A 19,210-nucleotide genomic window follows, 5' to 3' on the forward strand; every position below is an offset into this window, starting at 1 on the left:
AGTCTAGAGCCCTGTTATAAGCTGTGCAAGAGCAGAGCCCCTGGCAAGAGGTCGTCTCCTCTGCTAGCCATTAAGCGGCTGCTATTATTATTATTGAGGGATGCGGGTGGCGCTGTGGGTTAAACCACTGAGCCTAGGACTTGCCGATCAGAAGGTTGGCGGTTCGAATCCCCGTGACGGGGTGAGCTCCCGTTGCTCGGTCCCTGCTCCTGCCCACCTAGCAGTTCGAAAGCACGTCAAAGTGCAAGTAGATAAATAGGTACTGCTCCGGCGGGAAGGTAAATGGCGTTTCCGTGCGCTGCTCTGGTTCGCCAGAAGCGGCTTAGTCATGCTGGCCACATGACCCAGAAGCTGTACGCCGGCTCCCTCGGCCGATAAAGCGAGATGAGTGCCTCAACCCCAGAGTCGGCCACGACTGGACCTAATGGTCAGGGGTCCCTTTACCTTATTATTATTATTATTTTCATCATCATCGTTTGCATTTATATTCCACTTTTGTTATCCAAGGAGCTCAAAGTGGTGTGCATGGTTCTGCCCCTCCCACAACAACCTTGTGAGGTGGGCTAGGCTGAGAAGCAGCGACTGACGCCCAACATCACCCAATGAGCTTCACGGCAAGGAGACCTGGGTTCAAATTCCCTCTCAGCCATGAAGCTCACTGGGGTGACCTTGGGCCTGTCGCTGCCTCTCTCAGCTTAACCCGCCTCACAGGGCTTTTGTGGGAATTAAATAAGGAAAAGGAAAAGAAGAAGCAAACCACCTTGAGATCCCCAGAAGAAAAAAAAGATAGTGTATAAATGCAATAATAGGAAAAAAGACAAAGCCTTTCACTGCATGCCTGTGGAGAGAAACCTCACCTGTTGACTTTCTGTCTGTCATGTCACCTCTGTCTGTGTGTCACACCATAGAAGCTGGTGGGACACACACATGGTGAGTGAGGAAACCGGCAACTTTATTACAAATCTTGGAATTACAGCAAAAAATTGGGTTTTTATTTCATTCTTCATCCTTGAAGCATGACACATGGCTTCAAGGATGCTTTAAGCGCAGGTTCCCACAATATTGGACCCTTCAGATGTGGCTGCATTTTTTAAATTATATATATATATATATATATATATATATATGTATATATTCGAATTATATATATATAATTCGAAAGATTTATTGCGTTTTTCAAATTTCGCATACATGCATCCTGTTGCTCCAATCAGCATCCACATAGAAAAGGCCACATTGGCACCATACATTTGAAGTGCTAGGGTACCACTTTAAAGAGTTGTGGCTTCCCCCAAAGAATTCTGGGAAGTGTAGTTTTTTTAAGGGTAGTGAGGGAACCATCACAGAGCTACAGTTCTCAGTTTAACACTCAGTTCCTCTCCACAGGGAAGTGTGGGAATTGTAACTCCGAGAGAGGAATAAGGGGGGGGGGGTGTCTTCCTAACAACTCTCAGCACTTTTAACAAACTAGTGGTGCCTTGCAAGACGAAAAGAATCTGTTCCGCGAGTTTCTTCGTCTTGCGGTTTTTTTCGTCTTGCGAAGCAAGCCCATTAGCGGATTAGCGCTATTAGCGGCTTTTAAAGGTTTAAGGAATTAGTGGATTAGCTGCTAAAAGGCTATTAAAGGCTTAAGGGATTAGTGGATTAGCTGCTAAAAGGCTATTAAAGGTTTAAGGGTTTAGTGGATTAGCTGCTAAAAGGCTATTAGCGGCTTAGATCAGCTGTTAAGCGGCTTAGCGAACAGCTGTTAAGCGGCTTAGGGGCTTGGGAAAAGGGGGGGGGGGAGGGAAAAAACCCCCCAGGAATCGCAAGACATTTTCGTCTTGCGAAGCAAGCCCATAGCAAATTCGTCTAGCGGGTTTTCCGTCTTGCGAGGCATTCGTCTTGCGGGGCACCACTGTACAACTCCCAGAATTCTTTGGGGGCAAACCATAGTTTTTTAAAAGTGGTATCATAGTGCTTTAAATGTATGGGGTGAATGAGCAACCAGACAACTTGGTGCATGTCAAATGTGAAGGGGCTCTTGTCGGGCCCCCATGGTTACTATGCAGTTTAATATTATCCTTACCCCAACAGAGGGATTTCAAAGGATGCTTGTAGGATTGGAACTCGTGCCCAAAACTGCTTGGTTATGAAGGGAGGCGATGGAGTCCTCTCCCAATGAGTGTCCTTCCCACATTTCATGACCGTTCAAACTCTGTTTACAGGTTGAAACTTTTATTTGCATCAGCCATAGCAATACGATATACAAAGGTTAAATATCTGCCGACCGAGAATCCATTTCCTGACTCTGACGAAGTGGACTTCGGCCACAAAACCTTGTGCTGTAATAAATTGGTTAGCCTTTCATGGGCCGCAAGACTGCGTGCTGCCAAAGACTAATTCATGTAATCTTGAAATGCTTGCCCCTCCCACAGTTGTTCCTGCTAAAGAATGGAATTATTTTACTTTATTTATAGTACTCATATACCATCATATCTTAACCAGAGTGACCACAACGTCCTTTCTGGGAAGGCTGTGCATTTGTTTGTGAGAACCAGCTCAATGGGACAGATCTTAAAGCTTCGGCAAATTTGATAGGCCAATAGCAGTATTTTAACTGAAAGCCAAAGGGCCAGTCCTATCATTAGACAGAGTGAGGCCCCTGCCTCAGACAGCAGGTGCTGGGGGCAAGCAGCAGCAGCACCTGGCTGTTTCTGATGGCTGTTATCCTACCCCGCCAGCTATTTCCCCTTGGTTGCCACCCAGGCCATCCTGGACCCCCTAATCCAGTGGTGGCCAAACTTGGCCCTCCAGCTGTTTTTGGACTACAACTCCCATCATCCCTAGCTAACAGGACGAGTGGTCAGGGATGATGGGAATTGTAGTCCCAAAACAGCTGGAGGGCCAGGTTTGGCCACCACTGCCCTAATCTAACCTGCTGCCTCGAGGGGTCAGGAGCAGAAGATGCTACCCCATCATTGGCAATGAAGAAGCAGGATTCAACCGCTGGTCTGGTTGGCTTCTGTACGTGGAATGGGAAAAGGGCACCAGAACTTAAAGCAGTGCATTGTTAAACCACAGAACTCCCTCCTGCAGCAGGAAGTGATGGCCACCAACTTGGTTGGCTTTAAAATACATTCATATAGGGATGTGGGTGGCGCTGTGGGTTAAACCACAAAGCCCAGGACTTGCCAATCAGAAGGTCGGCAGTTCGAATCCCCGCGACAGGGTGAGCTCCCGTTGCTCGGTCCCTGCTCCTGCCAACCTAGCAGTTCAAAAGCACCTCAAAGTGCAAGTAGATAAATAGGTACCACTCCGGCGGGAAGGTAAACGGCGTTTCTATGCGCTGCTCTGGTTCGCCAGAAGCGGCTTAGTCATGCTGGCCACATGACCCGGAAGCTGTACGCCGGCTCCCTCGGCCAATAAAGCGAGATGAGTACCACAACCCCAGAGTCAGTCACTACTAGACCTAATGGTCAGGGGTCCCTTTACCTTTTTAGATACATTCATGGAGGAGGACAATGCCACAGCAGTGTGGTGTAGTGGTTAGAGTGTTGAAATGGGGCCTGGGAAAGACGAGGGTTTGAATCCTGAACTCAGCCATGAAGCTCTGGGGGCAGCCACTGCCTCTCAGCCTAACCTGCTTCACGGGGTTGTCACGGGGATTAAATAAGATGGAGGCGAAGAAGCCATGGGCTCCACCTTGAGCTCCCTGGAGAAAAAGGTGAGTTGTGAATGCAGTAAATAAGGAAATAACAACCACTCCTTCTTCCCCAGGGACGGCCTTTGTTCTACTTGAGCCTCTTGGATCTCTTTCTGGGCATGAGCTGGCTGTTCGGGGCCCTCCTCTACAATGAAGAGGCTGCCACGTCCGCAAGCCAGGAGGCTGCTTGCTACAACCTACAAGCTACAGCAGAGGTAAGAAGGATGCCGGCACTTTGGCCTGTTTCAGGGATGGAGAGTGGTTTTTTTGCCTGTGGTGCTAGCAGCAATCTGCCTAGGGAGCCAAGGTGCTGTAGAGGGTTGGACTAGGACCTGGGAGAGACCACGTATAGAGACCCCTCATAGCCATGTTCCTGAGTCTACTTCCTCTAGACAAAGTTCAAGATAACTTCAGTCCCATTTAAAACAAATACAGTGGTACCTCGGGTTACAGATGCTTCAGTTTACAGACACTTCAGATTACAGACTCTGCTAACCTAGAAATAGTACCTCGGGTTAAGAACTTTGCTTCAGGATGAGAACAGAAATCATGCTCAGGAGGCCCTATTAGCTAAAGTGGTACCTCAGGTTAAGAACAATTTTAGGTTAAGAACGGACCTCCAGAACGAATTAAGTTCTTAACCCGAGGTACTACTGTAGATTACAGGTGGTCAAGCAGAAGGCCATTAGAGGCAGGGCCTTCTATAAAGTGGCTCCATTAAATGGAAAACACTCCCTAGATAAGCCAGTCTGGTCCCATCACTGTTAGCCTTCTGCTGTTTAGTAGGGATGTGGCTGTTGTCCAAGGAGGCTTTTGGGTTCCTAATTCTATACTAATTATGCTTGGTTATTTTTTCCTGCTTCTGATACAGTTTTATTGGGTTGTTTGTTTGTTTGTTTGTTTGTTTCATGGGGTTTTGCAACTGTGGACTTACTAGTGCTCTAAGTTGTTAGCTGCCATCAGGTTTTCCTCTTCCCTCAAAAAGCAGAATGCCATATAAAATAATAATAATTGACATGAATTGAAGGCATCTGAAGGCCTGAGATGGTCTGCTGGAAATTGACCAGTGATCAAATGGTCACTGGTCCACTGGTCCACCTTTGGAGAATCAGGACTTCCTTGGACAATCTTTACAAAAGCAGGACAGTCGTCCAATTCTGAGACTGCCCTCGCTTTTCTAGTGCTTTGCAGACTTTGCAGACTTTGTATTGGGAATTTCTCCTTGGTTGCGCCAGCTGGAATGTGTGCTGGCCGGGTGCTGAGCTGTCACAAGAGGTGTGGTTTGGTAAACATGTCAGGCAGCCCTGAGAGGGCAGGGGTGGCTTCAAGGAGCTGAGCCAGCTTCTGAGTAGGCTCTTCTAGACCAGAGCTTTCGAAACTGTGCATCGCAACACGTTTGTGTGTTGGTGTGTCGCGCAAATGTTCCTTACGCTCCTCCCGGGACTGGAAAGGCGTTAGTTTAACCTCCGGCTTGCTAGTAAAACTGAATTACTGTGTTGTGAAATGATGCATGTCTAAAAAGTGTGTCACCAACATGAAAAGTTCGGAAAGCTCTGGGTTGGAGGCAGAAGACAGTTGCCTCTTTGATTAAAACATACCTGTTTGCCCCCAGAAACTTGCCGATCAGAGCAGCGGTTGTCGTAAGGCTGTGGGGTTGGTTGGGTTTTGCCAAGTGTTTGTTGGAAGAGGCCCTATGCTAAACCAGGAAATTAATCTGCCGAGCCCAGAATTGTCTGCTCTGACCGGGGTCTCAGGCACCACTTGATAGGGGAATTGCAAAGGTCTTTTGTTTGCTTTGGGATAGAGCGAAACCATAACATGGGTCTGTGCCAATAGACTTTACCTGGCAGTGAGCAGGTGCAAAATTGCAGTGCACTTCCTGGAACGAACATGCAGAACACGCTCTCAAGGGAAAGCAGTAACTGGTGTTCCTGTGCTGTGCTGATGTGTTTTGTGCCTTTGATCCCGGGGTCCAAAGTGCCTGTGATCCCAGTTTGGAAGCTAGAGCTAGAGCTAAATGCTAAATACGCACCTCACAATTGTGGGTGGTGGTGGTGGTGGGGTGTGTATTCAGAGCCGGTCAACCCAATATTTCAGCACCTGAAATTTCTCTAGGCCAGGGGTAGCAGCTGTGGTACCCTCCAGATGTGCTTGGGCTCCAGCTCCCAGCCAGGATAGCCATTGGCCCGGAAGGATGGGGGCTGGAGACCAACATCTGGAGAGCATCACATTGGCTACCCCTGCCCTAGATCCTAGGGAATCCTATTTATTAACATTAATAATTAATCTGTACAAACTATTGAGATTTCCAGCATATAATGCATTGGGGGGAGCACAATTTATTTATTTATTATCTATCACAGATAGCCATTTCCAGGGAAGAATACAGTTCAAGTCATTCTGTTCATGATAGCTATACATCCTATACGCTTTTAAAATGTGGCTCTTTTGGGGGCAGGTTATTGCATTGTTGTTTTTGTTTTTATCATATAGAATGTTGTTTTTATGTTGATCTTTTCTGTGAACTGCCCTGAGACCTTCGGGTATAGGGTGGTTAATAATAATAATAATAATAATAATAAATAATATAGGCAAAGATGCTTTGATGAGTTTATCTTTAAGACCAGACTCATTTGTATACAGTGGTACCTCGGGTTACATACATTTCAGGTTACATACGCTTCAGGTTACACACTCCGTTAACCCAGAAATAGTGCTTCAGGTTAAGAACTTTGCTTCAGGATGAGAACAGAAATTGTGCTCTGGCGGCACGGCGGCAGTGGGAGACCCCATTAGCTAAAGTGGTGCTTCAGGTTAAGAACAGTTTCAGGTTAAGTACGGACCTCCGGAACGAATTAAGTACTTAACCTGAGGTACCACTGTATTGCCCAAAACGCCACCATCTTGCATAACATGTGCCCATTTTTCTTGTCCTTTTTATCACTCCTGTTATGAGTTATTTTCTCACTGGTAGCCAGTCTCCAGATATTCTTAAACTTTAAATCCAGGGATACTCCTGCTGGCCTTCCAGGTTCCAGAGAGCTGTTCCTTGTGAAGAGGGAGTGATGGTTAAAGTACTCTAGGAATAGTAGCTCTGGGAGGGGGAAAGGAATCTATTAACATCTATCAGACCTGTCACAAACTACAGTTCCTATGATTCCTTGGCGGAAGCTATGACTGTTTAAAGTGGTATCATAGTGTTTTCAGTGCATGGTGTGAATGTGGTCTGAATTAGGATGAACCTGGACTACTCCTTGAATGGGATGCCTTTGCAAGCCCCGCTATAGGAGTACCTGGTTAGAATCACTATATTCTTTCTTTTAAAATGACAGTGGCCTACTGGTTTTCCAAACCTTCAAGCTTATTGTTCCACATGTATCATCAGTCAAGCCAGGAAATCCGATCTTCCTGTTTCTGTGTTTTCATTTTTTCCATTTGCTGGCATGCAGCACATCTGGTCTTTCTGACATTTCCCCCGGTCCCTAGTTTGCTCTTGCCTTTAAGAGAGCATTTGAATTATTCTGAAGCTGTTTACACATCTGAAGGAAGTTGGAGCATCTTGCCTGTATACAAAAATTGCCCACAACCCTGTTTAGAAGCAAAATGCTGAATAAATATAGGCAGAGCGTTTAGCCAAACCACATTCCTGGGCTCTGCACCCAGAAGTTCATCTTTGAGGCCCTTTGTAAACTGCCTCCCGCAATCAGTATGTGAAGGGTGCATATGTGTCTCAAATCAAGTTAAATCTGTATCTGTGTGTAATTTGTGTAGGTAATCTTGCAGAAGAATCTAGTTTGCCAAAGTGGGAAATAGGATACTGGATGCCTTTGGTCTGAGTCAGCAGGGTGCTCTCTTCTTAGGTTCAGAAAGTGGTCAAATGTAAAAAAATTGTTTGAGTAAATACGTTCCCTTGAATTCAAAGTTAATGCATGTGTTGCCTTCAACTACCAAAGGGCACGGCTAATCTAGCCAGCACTTGTTTGTAGCTCTTTGTTTAAATTAATTCCACCCCTAAAAAGCTGAGCCATTTTGTTTGTTGTTCTCTCCCAGCTTTTTGAGATATGTTTGCCATTTTCTCCCTCTCACCTCCACTCATCCTGTTAATAATTCCTGCATGAATAAAGCCTTTGAACTTCAGAAACTGTAAGTGATTATTCCCATCTAATTGACCCAAGCTGCAAGGTCTGCTAACAAATTTTGCCAGGAAATGAAAGGCAGGAGACAGCTTTCTCTCCAAGTTCCTTGCAGTACCTGCTGGACTGGCATGACTATGGCTCAAATTCTTGAAAGGGCACTTCCTTCCCTACAGACCGTCTTGGGGGTTGTGATCAGCAGAGAGGGCCCTCTTGGCAGATCCAGAAATCATGCCAAAAAACGGGGGTCATCCAATACACAGATAGTGGCATGGGGGGTGTGGGGAGAAGCGGTGCGCTGTGAGCCATCTGGCGGCGCCGCCCATGCGACCTACGTAGCAACACCCCACCCCGGGTTTCATGACACCTTCATTCGCCCCGATCCCTAGCTAGCAGGACCAGTGGTCAGGGATGATGGGAACTGTAGTCTCAAAACCTTGGGAGGGCCAAGGTTGAGGAAGCCTGCTTTAAACCAGCAGTCAGGGTGGATTTGATTTAAATCAAATCAATTTAAATCATGATTTAAATCACTAGTCCGTAAGACTTGATTTAAAACATTTTTTTACAGACTCATTATTGCTGGTATAATCTTAATATTTACAATCAGATGAAGGTTTCAGTTTTTGGAATAACAAATTTTCAGAGTAGTTTTTACAGTTATATCAAAAACTACTGATTTGGTTATACTGTACAATTAGAAATACATAGACAGTGAATTATGAAATTACTGTGAGGTTTCATAAGTAAACTGTTTATAATTGGCCTTTATTGGAAGGAGAAAAATAATCATTTCCTTAATAACAACTTAAACAATTTATTTAACTAAAACAGTAACATTATAGCATATGTATCCATATTTGTTAACTGATGTGGTTAAACGATTAAAAAAACACCTTAGACTGAGTTTTAGCACACGTGAAAAACTTAAATCAAATCCTTATTTCCTGATGAATAGTCTTTGGACTATAATGTAACTTAAATCTTTAGGAAGTTTTTTCCTCCAAAAGCATTTTATTTTTAAAATCCGATTTAAAGCAGAAAAAAACCAAACTGATTGAAATAAAAAATCTGATTTAAACCAAAAGAAAAATCCAATTTAAATTTAAAAAATCCAGTTTTTTTGTAAAAAACCTCATTGATTTTTATCCACCCTGCCAGCAGTCTAACCACAGCATCTTTTTCTGCATGCCACTGCAATGTACCATATTTTTCGCTCTATAAGACGCACCAGACCACCTAGTTTTTGGAGGAGGAAAACAAGAAAAAAATATATTCTGAATCTCAGAAGCCAGAACAGCAAGAGGGATCGCTGCACAGTGAAAGCAGAATTCCCTCTTGCTGTTCTGGCTTCTGGGATAGCTGCGCAGCCTGCATTCGCTCCATTAGACGCACACACATTTCCCCTTACTTTTTAGGAGGGAAAAAGTGAGTCTTATAGAGCAATAAATACGGTATTTACCAAACTCCAGCAGAGCCATCCCTAAGCAACACTCCCGGCTTGCTGTCTCTGCTTGTTCCCATGTCCTCTCCAGTCGCCTGTCCAGAGTTGCCAAAGAACCATTTGTGTTTTTCAGGATCCTCTCATGACCCCATCAAAACGTGAATTCCATGCTCCACTGACATGCAACAAGGTCCTTGTGTGGCTGTTGTACAATTTACCTGCTCCCCCCGCCTCCCCGCCCTCAATTAAATCCAAATGGCCTAGAAAGCTTTTAATAAAATTCCACTCCATTTGGCCAGCACAATGGACGGGAGGAAAGCAAAGCAGTTATAATGATGGGCGGGGAAAGGGCAGGACAAAAATATCAGAAGAGCCCCACGGGGTCAGACGTAAGCCGCATACACGCCGACCCCGTTTGGAGCACTAAAATGAACTTTCAATCCAGAGCATCTCGTAGCCATCTGCAGCATGCTGTTTTCAATCCAGATTGAGTCTAGATAACAGTTACTTGGTGCACTTTTGAAAACCCTCCTCCTGATTATCTTATCCATGCCTTTCAATTCAATTTAATTTGTTATTCCTACCCTGCCCATCAGGGACGCGGGTGGCGCTGTGGGTTAAACCACAGAGTCTAGGACTTGCCGATCAGAAGGTTGGCGGTTCAAATCCCCGCGACGGGGTGAGCTCCCTTTGCTCTGACCCAGCTTCTGCCAACCTAGCAGTTTGAAAGCACGCCAGTGCAAGTAGATAAATAGGTACCGCTCTGGCTGGAAGGTAAACGACGTTTCTGCGCACTGCTCTGGTTCGCCAGAAGCGGCTTAGTCATGCTGGCCACATGACCCGGAAGCTCCCTTGGCCAATAAAGCGAGATGAGTGCCGCAACCCCAGAGTCAGTCATGACTGGACCTAATGGTCAGGGATCCCTTTACCTTTACCCTGCCCATCTGGCTGGGTTTCCCCAGCCACTCTGGGGGGCTCCCAACAAAAGAATAAAAATACGCTATAAAACACCAGTCATTAAAAACTTCCCTAAACAGGGCTGCCTTCAGATGTCTTCTAAAAGTCAGATGATAGTTTATTTCCTTGACATCTGACATCTGATGGGGGGGGGGGGGGCTTCTAAAATGATGAAAATCATTTTGACAGCATGCAGGCAGTTCTTAGTGAAATCCCAAGGGCCTGGAGGGAGCTTAGCTGAGTAGAGGATTCCATACTTGCACAGATCCCAAGTTTATACACGGTGTGATTGCAGAATTGTGGGTCATGCATGTTGCCCAACCATGTTCCTCCTTTTTCCAGATCTTCTATGTTGCCTCCTTCTTGTATACTGTCAATTACACCTGGCACCTTTACATAGACTTGAAGATGAAATACAACCAGAATCTACAAAACCGGCCACCCCAGGTAAATTTCGTTTTGGTAACAGCTTGTATATTTTTAAAAATAACTTCGTGTGGCAAAAGCTATGCGATTCACACAGATTGTGACAAAGAAATCGCAAGCAGAGAGTCTCTGTGTAATAGCAAAATGCAAAACATTAAAACAGATATTGACATGATTCCTGTGAGCTGTTATGATGCTTTGAAGAAAAGGCAGAGCGGTCCACGATGACCCTAAAGACTCATGGGCAGGGAAGGCCATACAGTGGTATCTTGGTTTAAAAACTTATTCCGTTCCAGAAGTCCGTTCTTAAACCAAAGTGTTCTTAAACCAAGGCGTGCTTTCCCATAGCAGCGGGAAAGTTTACAAATGGAACACACTCAACAGGAAGCGAAACATGTTCTTATTCCAAGGCAAAGTTCACAAACCAAAACACCTACTTCCGGGTTTGCAGCGTTCTTAAACCAAGTTGTTCATAAACTAAGTTGTTCTTAAACCAAGGTACCACTGTATTGGGAAAGGTGGGCAGCTTCATATAAGATAAATGCATATGGGTGTATGTTTGTATTGGAGTGTAGGTGTGTGGCACATAATGGTTAGAGTTTTGGACTAGGACCTGGGAGACAAGGGTTCGAATCCCCACTCAGCCATTAAGTTCACTAGGTGAGGTTGGGCCACTCACTGCTTCTTAGCCTAACCTACCTGGTGGGGATTAAATGACAAGGGGAACCATGTGTGCCACCTTGAGCTCCTTGGAGGAAAAGATGGGACCTAAATGCAATAAACCCCCACACACCCACACTTAAAATTAATAACTAACAAAATTCATGCAGTACTATTGAACTCCCCACAGGAGGCAGTGATGACCACCAGCTTGGATGGGCTTAAAAAAGGATTAGACAAATTCACAGAGGAAAAGGCTATCAATGGCTACTAGCCACAATGGCTATGCTCCACAGTCAGAAGCAGAAATGCTCTGCTGGAGCACACAGGCAGAGAAAGCACTCTTGTCTTTGGGTCCTGTTTCCCACAGGCATCTGGGTGGTTGCTGTGAGAACGATATGATAATCTTTATAATCATTGTCCCATACAGAACAACGAAATTGAAAAAATCTACATAAGACATTCAGAAACCAACAAGTCTACTATCCCAGCTATCCCAGCCTGGTTAGCCCCCTAAAAACTCTGATACCCCATTTTAAAATACAATACACTCCCATAGAGACTCCTTACACTGCGTTTAAAACCAAAATCGTATTTGGATAGAAACTGTTTCTCAGGCGGCTAGTCCTGGTCTTTATAACCCTGTACCTTCTTCCAGAAGGCAGAAGCTGAAAGAGATACCGTATTTTTCGCTCTATAACACGCACCCGACCATAACACGCACGTAGTTTTTAGAGGAGGAAAATCCGTAGGCATGCCACCCGTAGGCATTCCCTCCATAACACGCACAGACATTTCCCCTTACTTTTTAGGAGGAAAAAAGTGAGTGTTATGGTGCAAAAAATACGGTAATTTCTGGGGTATGACTATCCTGCGCTATCTCTGCAGCTTTCTTATGGCACCTGGCATAGATTTGATCCTAGGTGGGAAGAGTGCACCCAATTATTCTCTCTGCAGTCTTTACAACCCTGGACAGCATTGTTTTTCCCCTGATCCAAAAGGCTCTTCAAACATTCTTAGAGAACATGGATTTGATGCCTGCAAATTCCGGGAGTGATTCCCCTCTATTTTCTTTTCATACAGGGCTGGGGACATTTTTTGTGAGATTGTGGTGTGGTGTGTATAAGTGTATAACCCTAAGAACATGGTGCGTGTCCATGGAGGCTCTCTGAAACTTCATGGACACCTTGCCTGCTTGTAATTTCTCTACCTTCCACCACGGCTTCTTCATATTATATATGTTATATAATATATTATAAAACATATTATATATATTATATTGCTGGCCGGTTTGGCACCTTCCTTGCTATCCTGAACACAGAGCTGCAGGGAGCATTATTAAAAAAGCAAGTAAGATGTTTGCTCTTTTGGTTAACGATCTACTAGGGGGGAAAAACCATAACTGGCCTGAGACATACAATCATATGACCTGCATCATGTGATAACAGCCTCCTACATCAGGCTACTACAAATACTTTGGATCTCAAGCATTGATCCTTGATGTGAGATTCATGCTATTCTGAGAAAATTCTGAGTGTCTGTTGGGGGAAAGCCATGGAGTCTAGGGTTGTCTTGTACCTGCTAATCCACTCCCTGATGGGAAAGTGATGCATCCATGTTTGGTGGGTGTTGTCTAGGGTGGTCCGCAAAGGAATGGTTGCTGTTTGCGGTGTCAGTAACCTGAGCAGAGCAGGTTATCCTGGGCAGAGGCGGACGCAAAACCGCTCCCTTGCCGTCATCTGCCCTCAAACAACACACTCTTGAGGAGCGAGCGTCACTGTTTGGGAACAGAGGGACACAGTTCTGAGAAAAAGACAAACCTAAGTAAATACTTCACCTGCTCTGTGATCAGCAGTCCCTCCACAACTGGCTCGACTCAGAACGGACACCGCTGTCTCAAGGAACACAAGGAGCCCTCTGTGTACTTTCTGCAGGTGGAGGCAGCTGCATGATTTGTGAGCTGGATTGCTAGGTTCGCAAAGCAAGGGACAAGGGTGGCGCTGTGGGTTAAACCACAGAGCCTAGGGCTTGCCGATCAGAAGGTCGGCAGTTCGATTCCCTGCGACGGGGTGAGCTCCCGTTGCTCGGTCCCTGCTCCTGCCAACCTAGCTGTTCGAAAGCACGTCAAAGTGCAAGTAGATAAATAGGTACTGCTCCGGCGGGAAGGTAAACGGTGTTTCCGTGCGCTGCTCTGGTTCGCCAGAAGCGGCTTAGTCATGCTGGCCACATGATCCGGAAGCTGTATGCCAGCTCCCTCTACCAATAAAGCGAGATGAGCACCGCAACCCCAGAGTCGGCCACGACTGGACCTAACGGTCAGGGGTCCCTTTACCTTTACCTAAAGCATTTCCAGTTACCTACCATTGGCAACAACCAAAGAGCTGGCAAAGAAACATTTCTCTCCCTCTCTCCTAACACAAGAACTCGTAGACATCTAATGAAGCTGAATGCTGTAATATTCAGAACAGATTCAGTAAAGTCCTTCTTCGCACAACACATGGTTAAAGAATGGAACTCACTTCCAGGCGAGGCAGGGATGCCCGCCAACTTGGATGGCTTTAAAAGACAAATTGGACAAATTGGGGAAGAGGGGGCCTGATGGGACTGAAGTTTGTGAGTTGTGCATTGGGAAGAGTTTGCATTAAAATGCAAGGAGTAGCAAATTTCTCCTCCTTCGTTGCGAACTACAACACCCAACATTGGCCAGACTGATTGAGGCAGGTCTCTGTCTGTCTGTCTGTCTGTCTGTTTCTTTCTCTTTCTCTCTTTTCAGTTTCACTTACTTCCTCTTTCTCTTCTGTCAACTTTTGCCTCCTCACTCTTATAAGTGCTGCCCATAAATCCAGGTCTGGAAGAGAAAGAGAAAGAAGGGGGAAAAATGGGAAACACTCCCATTGCATAACAAGTTATTTTTCTCCTTGGTGTGGGATATTCCCTTGTCAGCCTCTTCCTCCTGGTTCTCAAGCATCTACAGTGGTACCTCGGGTTACATATGCTTCAGGTTACATACGCTTCAGGTTACAGATTCCGCTAACCCAGAAATATTACCTCGGGTTAAGAACTTTGCTTCAGGATGAGAACAGAAATCGTGCTCTGGTGGCGCGGCGGCAGCAGGAGGCCCCATTAGCCAAAGTGGTGCTTCAGATTAAGAGCAGTTTCAGGTGTTAAGAGCAGACCTCCAGAACAAATTAAGTTCTTAACCCGAGGTACCACTGTACTACCCACCCACACCCCTCCCCCCCCAATAGCTGGAGATGCTGAGGTCAAGCTGCCCCCAGGCACCTAAAGATTCGGGCCTGGACCACAAACCCACAGTGTAGTGTGTGCCTGGGCACCCAAAGCAGCCACAAGATTCAGGAGGAAAGGGTCTGCAAACCATATGAGGAATGGTTGAGGGAGTTGGGGATGTTTAGCCTGGAGAAGATGAGTCTTGAGATATGAGAGCCATCTTCAAACATCTGAAGGGCCACCACATGGAAGATGGAGCGATCTTGTTTTCTGCTGCTCCAGAAGAGAGGATCAAATCAATGGGTTCAAATGGCAAGGAAGGAGTTTCCTGCTAAACTTCAGGAAGCACTTTCTGAAGGCAAGACATGTTTAACAGTGGAAAGAATTAGCTTAGAGGGTGGGAGACCCTCCTTCACTGGAGGTTTTTAAGCAGAGGTTGGATGGCCACCTGGCAGGGATTCTTGAGCTGTGATTCCAGAATTGAAGAGGGTGGACAAGATGAGCTTTGGGGATCCCTTCCAACGGTACAATTCTCTGATTCCACATCCTCCTGTGAGGAAGATCTCTTAGGACACAAACACCAGATGTTGGCATTTGGTGTGGCCTGGAAACCCAACACTGTCAGCCCTCACTTATCTTTACCTCTGTGTAACCCCACTGTGGGATGTGGTTGGCGCTGTGGGTTAAACCAAGGACTTGCCTATCAGAAGGTCGGCAGTTCGAATCCCCGCAACGGGGTGAGCTCCCGCTGCTCGGTCCCTGCTCCTGCCAACCTAGCAGTTTGAAAGCACATCAAAGTGCAAGTGGATAAATAGGTACCGCTCTGGCGGGAAGGTAAACGGTGTTTCCGTGTGCTGCTCTGGTTCGCCAGAAGCGGCTTAGTCATGATGGCCACATGACCCGGAAGCTGTACGCCGGTTCCCTCGGCCAATAAAGCGAGATGAGCGCTGCAACCCCAGAGTCGGCCACGACTGGACCTAATGGTCAGGGGTCCCTTTACCTTTAACCCCACTGCAGGTTCCTGCAGCCTGCTTCCTTGCTTTGGCTCATGACCCTTCCGTGGGATGAGTGATGGAGGAATCTGTCAAATCAGTGTCTCTTTTTCCAGTACACTTGTACCTTGGTTAATGAATGACTTGCGAGTCGAACGTTTTGGCTCCTGAACACCGCAAACCCGGAAGTGAGTGTTCCGGTTTGCAATGTTCTTTTGGAACCCAAACGTCCAATGTGGCTTCCTTGATTTCTGATTGGCTGCTGGAGCTTCTTTGGTTCCCGAATGTTTTGGAAGTCAAACAGACTTCCGGAACGGATTCCATTCGGCTTCCAAGGTACCACTGTTCAGTCTTAGGTTCAGTTCCCTACAATTCTGCATGTTTGCTTCCCCCACCCTCTTTAAAATGTCATCCTGAAAATTCATCAGCATTTGAATAGCTAGGAATTCTCATGAGAAATCTCATCTGCCCCAGCTGCAACAAAACATGTCTCTCCCACCTTGGTCTCTACAGCTGCCACAGCAAGCGCTGCAACTTTCCAACAGCTTGACTCTGTGATAGGAATTTTATGGTATTAGATATGGTAATGTTCATAACTGCACATACAAGATATGTCTGTTTGAATAAGGTGTGAGCCTGTGACCTGGCCCAGGAAATAAGTATTTTACCACTACAAAAGAATGGCCAGGCTCCCCAGGAAATCCAATTAAGTAACTTGCCAGACAGGAGATAAACTGTGACAGGAGAAAAACAACATTTAAATTTCTGTGATGTAGGTGGGATGTATCTGAGGGGTGGTCTTAGGTTACACCCCTTCTGTGATGTATGCATAATGTTTCTGGGGGTGGTCTTGATCTACAGGATGGGAATTTCAAAAGTCTTTATAAGCCCTTGCATGGCAATTTTGGGGGTCCTCTTCCTCTCCTGCGTGTGAGGGGAGTACCCTGTTGCAACAGATCAATAAAGATCAAGCTTACTAGCTGCTTTGCTTCTCAATATTCTCTGGCTGGCCTCTGTTATTCTCTCCTACCAATAGGGAACCTATGTAAGGACTCTATATGGGCTCTTGGATACCCCATAAGCGAAAAGGGTAATTTTTGTTTACAACAGACTGCACGTCCACCCGCCAACCAAGGAGCCAGAAGCTCTATATGCCTCACCTCCCGGAAGGGCACAGTGAACGTAGTGGGCGAGCCAGGCAGGGGGCTCGTTTCGGCCACATGCTCCAGGAAGATCTCATTCCCCTGCAGCAAAACGTCGGGTTGGCCACGCAGTGCCGGGGAGCCGGGGAACGTGTCATGGGTGATGGTGTAGCGCAGTTCTCCACCGTAGGAGGTCACCTGGAGAGAGAGTGTGATAGGAATTTTATGGTATTAGATATATGGTAATGTTCATAACTGCACATACACAGATCAACACAGGAAGACCAACCTGGAACCATTTTGATTCTTAAACTGACCAAATCCTTTCTCTGTGGAAAAGCCTCCCCATTGTCTTTCCTCACAAATCTTGTCTCAAGGATATGTCTGTTTGAATAAGGTGTGAACCTGTGACCTGGCCCAGGAAATAAGTGGCCCAGGAAATAAGTATTTTAACACTTCAAAAGAATGGCCAGGCACCCCAGGCAATCCAATCAAGTAACTTGCCAGACAAGAGATAAACTGTGACAAGGAGAAAAACAACATTTAAATTTGTGATGTAGGTGGTATCTGGGGGGTGGTCTTAGGTTACACCCCTTCTGTAATGTATGCATGTTTCTGGGGGTGGTCTTGATCTACAGAATGGGATTTTCAAAAGTCTTTATAAGCTCTGGCACAGCAATTCAGGGGGGGTCCTCTTCCTCTCCTGCGTGGGAGGGGAGTACCCTGTTGCAACAGATCAATAAAGATCAAGCTTACTAGCTGCTTTGCTTCTCAATATTCTCTGGTTGGCCTCTGTTATTCTCTCCTACCAATAGGGAACCTATGTAAGGACTCTATATGGGCTCTTGGATACCCCATAAGGGAAAAGGGCATATTTTTATTTACAACAACTCCATCCCCAAAGTTTCACACCTCCATTGTCTCCCAAGATAGATGGAGGCCAACAACTAACCTGGTAGGCCCAAGCAGACTCGGCGTGGAAAGAGCTGCTAAGCTCTCCAACTTCCTTGAGAATTGACTTGTGCAATTTGAGCCAGCCCACCTCCATTCGTGTGTGGTTGAAATTGTGCAAGTCAAATGAGCGTAAGATGATGGATTACTGTCACACGCAATTGTTTTATGCATATCAAAACAGTGACTCCCCGTCTTGTGTCAAAACTATACAAAGCGGTTAAATCCCTTGTGTGTGGTTTTTTCTTTCTTTTGTAGATTCTAAGCTACGCAAATCACATTGGCCGAACAGCTATCTTTTTGTCTGGGTAAGTTTAAATGGTTTGGAATAGGGCTTCCTCTATTCAGAAAGAAAGGTTTTGTTTTGTTTTTAAAAAAAGCAAAAGTAGTATATATTTAAGCAACCAAGCAACAATGTGGTTAGTGGAGAAGGTTGGTAAAGAAAGATTTTTCTTCCTCTCTTATTACACTATAATTCCCAGAGTGGTTTAACAGTTAAGTCTGCATGCCCAAGGAACTCTGGGAATGGCATCTCTGGGAGGAGAATGGGGGTCTCCTAACAACTAACTATCAGCACTCTTAAAAAACTACAGCTCCCATAATCCTTTGGGGGAAGCCAAGATTGTTTAAAGTGGTAGTGCTTTAAATGTATGGTGTAGTCAAAGGTGGCCCAAAGATCTGATTCCATATGAAGCAGATTCGGATATCCACTCACTCTGGACTGTGAGCAATCCTGTTTCTTTGTTGTCCCTGGAAAGAAGATTTACAGGAGGCCTTTCTTAACTGGAATGCTGTCCATTTCTTCTTCCAGCTCTGTCCCTCTCTTACTGATGGTTCCTGTCTTTGGGCTGGGCAACTATTACGAATGTTATCAGAACTTCACTGCGGAACATGGGTGAGTCAACCTGACCGCACTTCAGTTGTTGCTGAATGAATCCAATACTCCGGTGGTTCTATAGTTATCATTCTGTTGTGGCCATTGGGTCTATTGTCAGTCTCTACCTCCGATTCTTTAATCTCTTTCAATGTCTGGCTCATAAGATCAAGCCTCTTGATCTTCCTGAGGGAGATTCCTAAAGGAGCTGAGAAAATCCTCTTCCAAAGGATTTACAGAGTGCTCAGATTCCTGAAGATGATTGTCTAGAGGAATCGGCTGTTCCTTTTAGCTCACCTGGTTATTTTGATGTTGGGCATGATCCTGTGAATTCAACTCAGGCATGTCTGTTTCTTCCCCACCTGTCAAGTTTTTTTGTGATGTCATTACTTCCATTGGGGATCCAGGCTTTGGTTTTGTGGGCCCCTCTGAAGCACCAGTCCTCATCTTACATAAGGGTGCAACAATAGAATTATGAAATACCTGCTGAATGAATCAAGACTGCACCTTCCACAGCATTGAATGGAGCCCTCTAACAATTAGACACTTATTTAGCCATTGCAAAACTATCTGCATACCGCAATTTCATTTTAAAAAAAAATATCAATGCGGTTTGCAACAATGATAGCATATTAAAAGCCAAACAACAATTTAAACACTTTGTCAGTCGACTATTACGGAAAATGCGTCTTAATTTTCTTCATAAACAGAATACCATTTC

General features: G+C 45.5%; 1 protein-coding gene across 1 annotated transcript in view; it reads left to right on the forward strand.

Moving 5' to 3' along the window:
• Positions 1-19,210, forward strand: part of TMEM116 (transmembrane protein 116) — a 34,312-nt gene that overhangs the window by 5,234 nt on the left and 9,868 nt on the right. The window contains exons 4-7 of the mRNA XM_083454177.1: positions 3,760-3,900; positions 10,559-10,663; positions 17,874-17,923; positions 18,427-18,510. Coding sequence (XP_083310303.1) covers positions 3,760-3,900; positions 10,559-10,663; positions 17,874-17,923; positions 18,427-18,510 — 380 coding nt within the window. The remainder of the gene's footprint in view (positions 1-3,759; positions 3,901-10,558; positions 10,664-17,873; positions 17,924-18,426; positions 18,511-19,210) is intronic.

The sequence above is a fragment of the Podarcis tiliguerta genome, assembly GCF_965153285.1.
Source record: "Podarcis tiliguerta genome assembly, chromosome: 8".
Taxonomy (NCBI): domain Eukaryota; kingdom Metazoa; phylum Chordata; class Lepidosauria; order Squamata; family Lacertidae; genus Podarcis; species Podarcis tiliguerta.